Source organism: Lissotriton vulgaris, chromosome 6 (assembly GCF_964263255.1).
Source record: "Lissotriton vulgaris chromosome 6, aLisVul1.2, whole genome shotgun sequence".
Lineage (NCBI taxonomy): Eukaryota > Metazoa > Chordata > Amphibia > Caudata > Salamandridae > Lissotriton > Lissotriton vulgaris.
Genome location: NC_141694.1, coordinates 1,118,433,357 through 1,118,447,373, shown reverse-complemented (window position 1 = coordinate 1,118,447,373; position 14,017 = coordinate 1,118,433,357). Strand labels below are relative to the sequence as shown.

Genomic DNA, 14,017 nt, shown 5'->3' with positions numbered 1-14,017 from the left:
GCACTGCTAGAGTCACTAAAAACAAGGGAGAGCCTAAGTAAAATCAGGGCAAAACGACTTGCCTATAAATCCACCCTACATAATGCCAAAATAGAGTGGGATGAGGGAAATTGGTCTGATATGACAGCCGCACTTACACTGGTGACAGCCGGAAATTCTGGCAAATTGTTAAGCACGGATCAGCAGAACCCTTACCCACAGTCGAAGCAAATATAGCACCTTCAGTTTGGGAGGAACATTTTAAAAATCTATATAGCTCACATAATTTGGAACAACCAGTGACCCCTTTAGAACATATAATGGACCAACACACCGAAAACGTGGTACCCATGGACGGATTCACCTTGGAAGAGGTTACTATGGCGATCTTGGGGCTGGCGCCCGAAAAGGCGCCAGGCCTCGATAGGCTTCCAGGTGACCTATATAAACATGAAGCAAAAATTTGGGCCCCGTACCTTAAGGTGTTGTTTAACGCTATTCTGAATGGTATGATGATCCCCACTACTTGGCTGGGGGCAGAGATCGTACCCATTTTTAAAAAGGGTTCCCCTCTGCTCCCGGTCAATTACAGGCCAATAAGTCTGATAGACGTTTCACAAAAGCTATTCGCCAGGCTTTTGCTGGACCGTCTGTCAGAATGGATGACGGAACACGACATACTGAGTCCCCTCCAGGCAGGTTTTAGAGAGAAAGTTTCAACGATGGACCAGGTCTTTCGGCTTGCCCTCATCCACTGGAAAACGGTACAGTTGGGGGGTGGCAGCCTCTACACTGTATTCGTGGACCTGAGGGCAGCGTTCGACCTGGTCCCCCGTAAAAAACTTTGGGACGTGCTAGCCAGATTGGGTGTCCCCAAGGGCCTGTTGGAGATGATTGTTCATCTCCACACTGACAACTTTGCACAAGTAAGATGTGGCAAGGATGGCGCCTTGTCAAATAGGTTCCCCGTTGACAGGGGGGTAAGGCAGGGCTGTGTACTTGCACCAACCCTGTTCTGCCTCTACGTCAACGGGGTTATCCCGCACCTCAATGGGGTGGCCAACTCTGACGCTCCCAAGCTAGCAGGATCCAGAGTACCGGCAATTATGTACGCCGATGATACTTTGTTGCTCTCAAAGTCCATGATGGGTATCCAGAGAGTACTCGATGGTTTTGTGTGCTTTTGCGGGGAATATGGTCTAGAAATTAATACCTCAAAGACCAAATTTATGGTGTTGAATCCTCCCCCAAAACTCCGATCCTCCCCAACTGTTGAACATAAGAGACTGGAAAGGGTGAGGACCTTTGAGTATCTAGGAATTATCCTAAATGAAAGAATGACCTGGTGCACCCATCAAGAGAAAGCACTCCTTAAACTGACTCAGTACTCGGGTGGCATCATGAAGCTTCTGTGTAATAACAAGTCATCCATCCGGCCTGTGGGCCCACCACTGCAGATCTACAGGGCACAGGCAAGGGGGGCTGCCATGTACGGGTGCGAGCTCTGGGGCCATGTACCCTCTCAGGATTTGCTAAAAGAGGAGAACAAGTTTATCCGGAGGATTGTAGCCCTTCCCCTCAGCACTCCCCTTGTTCCTCTAAGGATGGATCTTGGGATGCGACCCCTTAATGAAGAACTGGCCTTCCGACCATTAGCATATTGGCTCAGGATATGGTCTGTCCCGGAACTAAAGAGCTACAGACAAGGACTTCAGGAAGTACTTGCAATCCCTAACGCAGGAGAAATTAAATGGCTGAAATTCATAAAAACAGAGCTGGAGGGTCTGGACCTTCTGAAATTGTGGTCCGACCCCATAACCACCTGCCCACTGCTTCCCAAAAAGCTATTGGCCAAAACATACTATGATTGCAAACTAACGGCATTGTACTGCCACCAAAACAACGGGACACTAACTGATTCATTTCTTTGGACTAAGGACACTTATATTTTTGAGCCAGTACTAGACAATCTTTATCCCTCCCTGCTCAGGAAACTCTATTTACAATGGAGACATGGGTCTCTTCCGCTACGAGTATTCACAAACAAGTGGAGTGAACATGCAACCAGTATATGTCCTGCTTGCAAATTGGCTGATGAGACTGAGCTTCATATAATTTTCTTTTGCCCTGTTTATCAGGCGTCACGTAGGAAATGGATTATTCCTCAAATGTCTTTTATGGTAAACATTTTTGCCGAAATAAAGAATAATAAAGTAAAGAAAAGAAGAACTAACAGATAAGGAAGGTATGTGTTTAACAGTGGAAAGTAAGCTTACAAAGACGGAGGATATAACCGTTCAAAGACACTTAGATGCTAAAGACCTATCATGCCCCCCAATAATGCCGAACAGCCGACAGGAAAACAACAAACCAATAGGTGGCGAACCATCTGATCAACTTGTAGGAGAGCTACATGATGAACAATGGGATAAAGAAGTGGACTTGACATTGTTTACAATGACAAACAGACATAGGAAAAAACTATGCAAAGCAAGAAACAAAGCTAAGGCAGAGGAACTAATAAAGTCAGACTCTCAAGAGGGAATGCAACGTAATAAATATTAGGAAAAACTCCACTTGGAGAAAATAACTGGAAAACAAAAAGTTGATATAGGTAGGGACCAGCCGATATCAATTATCACAACAAATACTCAATATTTTGATATCTTTGCAAAACAATGAAACCAATTGAACTCTCAAAAAGCTCTGAAAAGGAACACCCAAATAGGTGAAGTAGTCTTAAGCGATACCGTAGGTCTATCCCTTGATGAACCTACTGAGGTGTGGAAAAATATCCCATCAGAGGAGACCATTCATGATAAGCAGGGAAACGGCTGTGGGGAAAAAAGGGTCAGGGAGGTCACCCAAAGAGGAACTCAAATAAAGGGGGAGCAAACAATGAGTGTGCTAAACTCCGAAATAATTAAAACTTCGGTAGTTAAAATGGATGCAGAACAAATAAATAGTGGCATCGTAGCACAAAGATCATCTTGAGGTGATGAAAACATAGTTCAAAACCCAAATTTGAACTCAATACAACTACCAAGACATCATGCTTTCTCAAGTTGGGTACAACCGAATAATAAAGATAACCACGAACCTGGGAAACAAACAGAAGTAATGAATCAAATAGAGGACAAAAGTCATCCAACAAAACGGGACCATCTAGTTGTGGTAAGAACAAACGAGTTATAAAGTCCAGCAATAATCAGATAACTGCACCGAAAGGGAACTGTCAGTTCAAAGGATGGAACAACTAATTTTTAAACCAGTATATGAGTCCCGAGGGCAGCAAGACATGTTGAATAGAGGCAATCTTCTTTGCCTTTTTAAATCGGTTCTGTCATTAGCCAATGTGTCAACTAATGACATCGAATGCGTTGGTTTATTACTAAACCCCGAAAGCTCACAGCAACTAACAGTAATAACAGTAACATATTCATCTGCAGTGGAACAAATTATGAAGGAACAATACATTTTTCGAAGTTGGGGAATAATGATTAGCAAAGTTGCGCCAAAGGAATACACCACGCCACTGATAAAAGCAGAAAAATGCTAACATATGAAAAAGAAAAAAAGGGGGCCCCAGCCTTCACTGTACTAAAAAATCCATTAGGAAAAACAGACATAGACGTCGCAAATCCATCAGTCAACAAAAAGATAGAGAAGCATAGAGGGATAAACGAGAAACGGATAACAATGGCCTTACATGGGAATGATAACCCATGAATAAATAACCAACATAGCACATCTAAAAATCTAAGTGTTGACAGTGAAACAATAACAATCAGTTCATGGAACATAAATGGAGTAGGTAAAAAGCTAGATAACATAACCCAAATATTTATGTCCTATCAGATTATATTACTTTAAGAAACCTGGTCAACGGATCCTTTTATTATGCATGGATATAAAGGATACTTTGAACCTGCGATTAGGCCAAACAAACACGGTCGCTCTTGTGGCGGCTTAGCAATATTTATATCAATTGATCTAAAAGCAGAACAAAAGCAACTGGTTACGAACAACTGTAATATTCAAACGGTAATGTTAAGATACAAAACGCACGATCAAGAAAAATGTTTAAAGCTGGTTAATAATGAAAAGCAACGCTCCCAGGCAATATATGAAAAAAGCGCAATGTTCAGAATGAGTTCAAGTGAAAAGAGGGAATTATTATTAAAAATGGTACATTTTATTTATCTCAGTGGATACATTTGTGTTCATAAAAACATTATTCATTTAGTACATATAAAGAATTAAAAAACAAAACAAATATAAACAATTTGGCATTGATGGCGATGGTTTCTTCAACGCGCGTTTCGGCACTGGAAGTGCCTTCATCAGGAATTACCACCAAGCAATCTAAAATCAATTAAAACAACTTTTAGGGCTCATTCTATATTACATTGCTACATATTTTGACTGTGATGACGTTACTCTAGTGAACAGTGAAACATTTTGTGAAGATGCAGGATAATGCACAATCTTTAACAAATCATTTAAAAAGAATAGTGTAATCTTCTAATCATCTTTTCGGGCAGCAATTGACCATCACAAAAGATAATGTCATGATATACAGAATAATGAAACTAAACATTGTTGAACAATATGTGATATCTATGTATCTCTGTAATCACATAATTGCATTTTAATCGAGAGAATCAAATCATTTAGATAAGGAGAGAAAGGTAGAGAAAATAGGAAAAGATAGAAGTCCATCTGTGAATGGAAGGGATAGCTTGCTTACTTGAAACATTTATATGTCGCTGAGAGTATTTACAGAATGATGTCCAGACCAATGGTAGGCCACTCAATTCTGTCCCAGGAATTGACTCTATTTACAGGGGGTCCTTGTTATTTACAATATATAAAGCTGGTTAATATATATATTCCCCCTATACCTAATTCATGGAAGACTATGTGTGCTACTCTTTCCAGTTACCTACTGAAACAAATGGTAGACAATCCCTTTGTCGACTTTATAGTCTCAGGTAACTATAATTTAAGTATGTTAGTTACCTTTTACAAGAGATGACATTTCACAATCACAAGACCAACAATGGCTTATTCCTGCACAAACAATGGAAACAACAAATAAGTCCAGGCAAAATAAAACAGGCTTAAACTTTGTGAAGGACATTGAAGCTTTGGGATTACGAATACTCAATGGTAGATTCCTAACGGATTCACCTCCGGCATGGTCATTTTATACCCAAAATGCGAGATCACTAATTGATCACACTGGCATCACTGAACATGTTTAACAACTTTACCTCACATTATTTAAGGAAGCTCACAGAGAGCGATCACAGACAGCAAATAATTTCTACAACACTTACAAAAACAAAACATCAACTGTATTTGTCAATGCAAGGTCAGGTCAGAACCATCAACTATAGGAAACTAATTTGGAAACCAAATAACAAAGAACACACCAGCGAACTAGCACAAAAACTGGTTATTGAATGCTTTGAAGAAAAAACCTCTACATCTGTAATTGATCATTGGGTAAGCTTTATATGCAAATTAGTTAATCAACATGACCTCCCCACTGAAGCTAAGAAGAAATATGTAACGCGGACAGAAAAAAAGGAAACAAAAATCAACATTACATGTGCGGTACGGAAAATGAAACAGACTCAAAATAAACTCAGGAAAGAGCTGACTAAGTTTCCAAACAAAGAAGAAACAAAAGCCAACATAAAGGCTTTAAATCAAAATCTGAGGAAACTAATCTGGAATGAAAAAACAAAAGCTAAGAATGATCTTTGGACAAATAATTTTTATGCTAGTAATCAAGCAAATTCAAGGGAGTTCTGGAAAATGATAAACAGCCAATAAGACCAGATACAACTGTAGTAGCATCAGTATTGACTGAGACTGAGTAGGTGAATTTTCTGGCACACCACTTGAACCCGGATTGCAGCATAACTAAAAGCAAGAACAACCATAAAAGGAAGGAAACATCAAAGCCAGAACAGGACAATGAATTTGAAATAACAAGAACAAGTGTTCAAGTTAATAAAAAACAAAAAGACAGGGCTCCAGACCCAAATGGTATCCCTTCTGCCCTGTATAAGGAGGATCCAGTTATTTGGGCAGAACATCTAACCAAGGTTTTTAATGAAGTAGTTCAGGTAGGGGTAATACCTGAATCCTGGAGAGGGTCCCTAATATCCCCCATCTTCAAAAAAGGAAATTGGACCCTGCCTGAGAACTAAAGTCTAATACCACTACAGGATACTGACGCAAAACTGTTTGTAGGGGTTCTGTTGTCAAGCTTATCTGACTGGGCAAAGAATAATCACATTCTCCCGCCTAACCAACCCAGTTTTATTAAAGACCTAGGAACAGCTACTAACATCTTTGCCCTATCGGTATTAATGGACCAAGCAATTTACAAAAATCAACATTTGTACTTATGCTTTGTTGATTTCAAACCAGCTTTCGACTGTGTGGATAGAGAACGATTGTGGGAAAAGCTACGAATCCAAGGGATCCCACCCCTATTATTACAGCTAATTTTTCTCCTGCATACATACACCTGGGTCAGAGTGCGCATCGGGGATGGTCGGACACTAACTAATGAAATACCGACAGCAGGTGGATTAAAGCAGGGGTGTGCATTGGCCCCCTTACTATTTAACCTGGTCTTAGCAGATTTGACGGAGGCCTTGAATAATATAAACGGTAATCGACCAAAACTTGCAGATAAACACATTTTAAACCTACTATATGCAGATGATGTCGTTCTTCTAAGTAATACAAAAGTGGGTTTACAACGTTTAATATCGTGCTTATTTGAGTATTCAAAAGAAAATAGGATGGTAATAAATGAAACAAAATCCAAAGTTATGGTGATTACAAAAAACTTAGACGGAAATACAAATACAAATGGTTTCTGGGAAAACAGCAATAAGAACAAGTTAAAACCTATAGATATTTGGGTGTCATATTTGCTTTGAGAGCTCCATTTGGGACTATCCAAAAATCAATTAGCGACCTAACTTACTGACCCTTCCTAAAGGTGATATCTGCCAAATTGCTACCCTCTCAAACATACGGCAGTGAGGCCTTAAATGGAAAAGATGAAGTTATTATCAACAATGCTACTTCAAAAACCTTCAAAACTCTTTTTCATCTGCCTAATAACGCATCGCAAGCTCAAGTTAGGCTGGAATTCGGTCTGAATAATCAGCTGTATGCACAAAAGGGTCATACAATTAAAGTCTGGAACAGAATAACAAAACGACCAAGACAATTTAATGTCATAGTTATTATGGACAGAAATTAAAGTAAATAGCAAACCATCTGCCTGGAAATATCTGGATGCGGCTTTGGAAGAATTTGAGGTTAGGGCGATTTGGAACTCCACCATAACTCAGGAATCATTTAAGAAAGTTATTAATAAAACAACAGATCACTTATCGTTGATAAGTGACAAAGCCACCTTCGTCAAAAGAAAACATGCATGGCCCATCATAAATGGCTTCTCAAAAAAGATGGTACAGCAATACCTGGACACGTCATGGTCGCTGAAAAACGAACAGATTTTTATTAAAGCACGATTTGGCGTACTGCCGGGCCAATCCCATGCACCACCTTGGAAAAAACTTGAAAGGGACACATTATGTAGGCTGTGTAAATCTGGAGAGGAAAACATTATCCATCTATTGTGTCTCTGTCCTGAATTGAAAAAGGAAAGAGTAACTATACTAAAGAGACTATTTAACGAAAGAAGGATAAGGACATGTAGACAGGCATTGATTCGATGTCTTTCTTCAGATGATATACTCATGAATTCTGCTTTGATAACATTTTTAACAAAAGTATGGAAAAAATTAGAACAGCAAGAAACAGGAAACTAATGATGATTATATTTTCTTTTTAAAGTCTTAATGTATGAATTTTATCGTAAACATTTCTTTCTAAAGATGTATAGAATTTTAAAGGATTTGTTGCTATCCTAGTGTATATAATGGATTACTGCATGAATTTGGTTTATTGTAAGATTTTAATTAATCAAACAATAAAGATATCTATCTTCAGGCAGATGTCTTCTTTGAACCAGCTGTTTATGCCATCCAGTGTCTGCTGCTTGGTGACTTCGTTAAAGCAGCACTGTGTCACATACTTGGCTTATAAAATTGTTAAGCATTTGTTTATTATTCAACTAGTCTTTGTTGCATGTTCTGGTGTGCACAGCTGTTTTGCTAGCTTATGAGTCTATGTAATTATTAATCCTGCCATCAATTTTCCTTCCCTTTCCAAAGACCACACTAATAACCCCAAAATAGCTCCAACCCAAACCATGCCCCAGGTCACTCTAGTTTCTTCTTCTAGTTAGTACACTATATCACTTCTTGGGACATCTTAGTCTCACCAATATTATTTATTGAGCTACCCCCTTGGTCATATGATACCACTTCCTGTCGTCTCATCAGGATCAAAGGACATGAAATCACTTTTGCTATCCCTGACATTTTAGTGAATCGACATCCAAGACAAGACATAACATGTCTGCAGCTATTTTAGCATTTATGCATACTAGTGAAACAGAATAGCATGCTAACAGATTTATAGTATAGTTAAAAAAAAATCAAGGTGTAACAAACATCAACAAAGCCAATAGGTATAATCTTGGCAATCTGGGATTTTTTTCTATTTTCGCAAATTTATGCAGAAGGCATTGAAAGTGAGAATGCTACAGCGTAAACCTGACTGTTTGTTTGCAACAAAAAGAAAGGCAAAATGACCCACTGCAAAAGTATGTTAATAACATGAAATGAAAGCATAAATAAAAGCATAAATCGACCTACTAGCCATGGTGCTGAAGTGGATTATTTCATAAATGTTTGTGCACAAGCACAATGCCATCACTGACAGAGTAGAGAACTAATGACTTAAGTAGCTTGACCCTTTGACCAATGCTATAGTGGGCAGAAACAAAATGTGAATGACACCTGAGCATACCAATAGATTAATAGAACTGACCTCAAGCCCTAGTATACGTGTATAAATATATATAACGTAAGGATGCCTAAAACTGTCTGCACCAAACTTGAGAACGTAAACTTAGAAAGATGAGATCCCTTAAATCGTAATGAATCATCTTTGCAAGATGACATGTTGTCTTAACGTCTTTATAATTGAACAAGCTGTGCCAAGCTGATAAACATTTTTCTTTTTTGCCGATTACTCTTTACGCACTATTTTCTGTGATAATATTTTGCCAACATTGGACGTGTTGTGTTAAACTATATTAAACTCTTTTTTTACCAACAGGGCAAAGAAGATCAAGAACAAAGCGGTGATCAATGCAAGCCCAACAGAAAAGTTGATCAGAGAACTCAAGGCTGAGAATAACAAATTGTTGACCAGGCTGTCTGCACTTGGGAATTCTGGGAAGAAAGTAGAAGACGACACAAGTACGTGCTGTGGGTTCCATTAATTTAAACTGCATAAGATCCAAGGCTGTAACATTTCTGGTGGTTGTTATATATTTTAGTTGCCTCTCCTTCAGAACATTTTCGTTGTAATAGTTTGTGCTGTTCCTAAATTCACTTTTGGATCAAGTTGTTTACTCTTTCGGCAGGAATCACTATTATGTAGAATGTGCAGACAGATAAGGAAAGGGGGGAGGATGTGGCCTTACGTTTAGAGCTGCCGACCTCTAAGCGTTCTAGTCTCGGCAGGTACACTCAACATCCTGTGATTCTCGGCAAATCACTTAGGGGCACATGCATCAAGGTAGGCTTTTGCGAGTCCTTAATTGAGATTATTAAGGATTCGCTATTAAGGACTCACAAAAACCTATGCATGTAGGAATCGCTATTAAAATAGTGATTCCTTTTTAAAAAAAAATGTTTTTTATTAATCATCATCAATTTATCATATCATTGATACACGACCGTAAAAAAAAGTAGATATCTAAATTCGGCCTGGATTGTCATCATATACTAATGCATATCCTATACAATTGCGATAAGTCCTTGTTGCAACACTCATTTTGATTAAAAAAAGGAAAACAACATAAACATCATAATAATCATCCATTCACATTAATTCACCATTTATACAGCCCTATTCCCATCTCTCCCCCTTTCGAAAGGGAACCCCCTAGCTTTAGCCCGGGGAAAATACTACTTATACCTATACACAGCTAGTTACTCTCCAGCCTGCTTTTCCATTCTATTACTGGAGCCCAGATACGCTTCCCTAGCTGCTTTGCTTTCCATCCTTTTTTCTCGTATAATCCTTTCTCCAAGCTATACATAAATAAGAGCTGTGACAGCCATTGTTGGAACGTTGGGGGATTAGGGTCTTTCCATTCGGATGTTGTACAGATCCTAATGATGGCCAATGCCAAAAATAAAAATTCATGGTGAGCTACAGAAACTCCATCTCTAGCCACTCCCAAAATCATTAATTTGTTAGTGAAGCTTATCTGAACCCCCAGTGCTCGTCCCATGACAAGTTCTGTTGCATTTTTAAAGGGGGCTAAAGTTGGGCATGAGGCACACATATGAATCGTATCTGCTTCCATGCTTTGGCAGCGAAGGCAGCTTATACCGCTTGTACCACCCCATTGAACTATTCTTTCTGGTGTATAATACAATTCATAAATAGTTTTATAATGTTGGGCCTGAAGATTCGCCACCTTTAATACAGTGCTTGCCAATTTGAGCGAAGTTTCAAGCTCATCTCCATCTGTACTCAATTTCGTCCGCCACATTGCTGAGACTTTCTCCAGATCGTCCTTCTTATACTGGCTCAAATCTCCATATATCTGTGTAATTGAGCATCCCTCCTGTTTGTGAAATCGTTCCATGACCTCTTCTCTTTCAAATACCTTATTCCCTCCTTGTTTATTTGTCAAGGCCGACCTGATCTGCAGGAACTTAAAGAAATCTCTACGTTCTAAATTATAAATGTTTTGTGCTCTATCAAAAGAAATTATACCGGTAGTGTCAATAAAATCCCCAATAGTCCTGACACCAAGCTCGTCCCATTGTCTAATTACATTATCATGAAACACCTCCGATAATGAGGGGTTCTTAAATAAGGGAGTGTAGTCCCAGCTTTTTCCGGACTGAGGTCCACACTGCTATCGCTGCCCCAAGCGTCTTAAACTTGACTTTCTTATAATAGCTTGCCTCACTGAACCGTAGGAGACAGATATAGGAGTCACCATTTGATAGGAAGGGACATAAATGTATTAGCCCTTCTCGTTTTCCTTGCGCCCAGATAAACCGGTTAGCAACTCTTTTCATCTCTTTGAACCAGTTATTACCAAATTTCAGTGGAATAGTCCTGAATAGATACAGGACCTTTGGAAGAAATAGCATTTTTATTATATTGCAATGCCCTGCCATTGTCAAATGTAAATTATGAATTTTATCTAGGTCTTTTTTGGATTTTTGAATTACAGGACCCAAATTCTTTTCCACTATTCTCGTTAAATCAGATGTTATTATTACTCCAAAATATGTAGCCGAATCTGCCACTCTTTGGTCTACCAGGATAATCTTGTCATTAACCACAATTTGTGACTTGCCTTGGTTTAATTAATAGCCAGACATTGCCCCATAAGTAGCTGCTTCTTGTTCTATTTCTACCGACGAGGACGAGGGTTCTGCAGACGTGATTGCCAAATCGTCTGCATAGCCTAAGATCTCCGTTTCATACCTGTTCAGCATTATCGGTAAAATATTTCTATTTAGCTCTATTCTCCTAATAAAAGAATCAATATAAAAAGCAAACAGTAGCGGAGAACAAGGACACCCTTGCCGGGTTCCTCGCCAAATGTTGATTACATCGCTCTGTTCGCCCATAGCTCGGAATCTGATTTTAGGGTTTCTATATAGAGCCTGTAGTGCCTTTATGCACCTTGCCCCGACAGTTACTTTTTCTAACACAGACCAAAGAAAGCCCCACGAGACCCTATCAAACGCTTTCTTGGCATCAAGCAAAATGAGAGCCATAGGGTCTCATGAGGTTGCTGTACCACCAAATAGGGTACAAACTCTTGTGATGTGGTCTGCTGTACCCCTCCCTGGGATGAACACATGTTGTCTAGGTGAAATTACCTTCCCTATTATCGAGCTGAGGCGATTAGCTAAAATCTTTGAGTACATTTTAGTATCACTATTCATGAGGCTGATTGGTCTATACGAGCCTGGGTCTGTTGGAGGCTTGCCCTTTTTCAAAAATACCAACATAGTGGCTTCTACCCAGGATTGTGGGGGTGTTTCTCCACTCTGAGTTTGAATCATTACTTTACAAATATCTTCCTTTAAAACTAAAAAAAATATATTGTAGAATTCTAGGGGCATAAAATCATACTGCCTTTCCGGCAGGTAAATGATTGATTGCCCCCTGAATTTCTTCCACGGAAAAGCAAGCCTCCATGGCTGCAGCATCCTCCTCCGAGAATCCCTCAATTAAAGCCGGCTCAAGACCTATCCATCTATTTCCTTTCTATCCATGACCCTGCCCCTATCATATAATTTTTGGTAAAAATCATCTTGAAATATCATACATATCTCTTTGGGGATGGTGACAGCTACCCCAGTGTCTGACATCATCTCGGATATGTCCCCTCTAGTTGTTGCCTGTCGAGTTTTAACTGCTAAAATATGTCCCACTTGTTCACTATATTCATATTGGTCCTGTTTCCAGGCTAAGAATTTTCCGGCCACTTTAGAAACAATAGTATCCCCAGCCGCGGCCTTGGCTACTGCCAGTTTCTCAGCTATCTCTTCTATGCTGCGATTAGAGCCAATCGCCCTGACCAGTTCTTCCTCTAGTGCAATAATTAACCTTAGCTTCATCTAAAATAGCGATTCCTAAACATTCCTTAATTGCGACTCACAAAGGAATGGCTTGCCGTTCATTCCTTTGGGCCTGCAGGCCGGTAGGAATGAATGGGAAGTTGCATGCGCAATTTGCGAGTACCAATAGGTACTCGCAAATTGTGCATGCTATTTTAAGGGTGCCACAAGGCCACCCTGAAGTACCCCCAAAAACGGTAGGTATGCACTTGTGGTTCACACTCATGCCCTAAGGGCAATTGTGTGTGTACTACAATGCAATTGAAAAAAAATGCATTTATTTGCATGTTTCAAAGGAATTGCAAATTACCATAAATTTGATGAAGTTGATGGAAATTTGCGATTCCAAATTGCCAAAACGCAATTTGCGATTGCATAATGCACTCAAGTTTCAAAGTTTCAAAAGACCTTTATTCGAATTTCGTAAAAATTTATAAAAGCAGCAACAGTAAAAAAAAAACAAAAAACAGTCCAATAAGCATTTTACAGATCTATTTACAATAATCAGAATTTGTCCTGCTACACATACATCAATATTACTATTCACGTGCTTTCCATTGTTTTACGTACACGAGTTATCACCCTCAAAAAAGTGCTTGTGCGAAAACCAATTCATCAGTATCAAGAGAAATTAACAGTAAATATGAATCACTTAGAGATAGCGGTCTGCGTTTTCTAAAATAGGGTAATAAAAACCATTTAATATACTTTAGATAACATTTACAGGAAAATAGAAAGTGCAAATCATTCTGTGTACTTATCCCGTCGCAGGGGCAAGGTTTAGAATGTAATAATTGATGGTAACCCAAAGGGAAACACAATACAATTTTTACAGTACCAGCCCTTAGACGGAACAGTAACGATCTTTCCCAGTTGCTCATGGGGAGAGTAAGATAAAGTGGGAGCGGTTGCCTAGTCAAATTATTCCCCAAATAAGACGCAACTGATGATTTGTGTGATTCCTTTTCCAGTCTTTCGTGATTATAAAGTGCATATAGAGTAGTTTTTAACTCATTCTTATCTTTAAGCTCTATTCTGGATGGGTCAGAAAAAAGGTCTCCCATGCCCCCAGCACGCAGGGTCTTGAAAACTCACGCAAGCCAGGGGATTGTCAGACCCTTTTCACAGCTCAGACAGTCCTTTATGACGTCCTGTGTTAAAGCAGCTGATTTGTTCTTCCATATCTTAAGCTAGAATAGAGC

At 39.3% G+C, this 14,017-nt stretch overlaps 1 protein-coding gene across 1 annotated transcript in view; it reads left to right on the top strand.

Annotated features, from left to right (window-relative positions):
- The window catches only part of LOC147708518 (kinesin-like protein KIF28), a 685,351-nt gene that overhangs the window by 231,660 nt on the left and 439,674 nt on the right, over positions 1-14,017 (top strand). Inside the window, exon 8 of the mRNA XM_086927203.1 lies at positions 9,268-9,410. Coding sequence (XP_086783329.1) covers positions 9,268-9,410 — 143 coding nt within the window. The remainder of the gene's footprint in view (positions 1-9,267; positions 9,411-14,017) is intronic.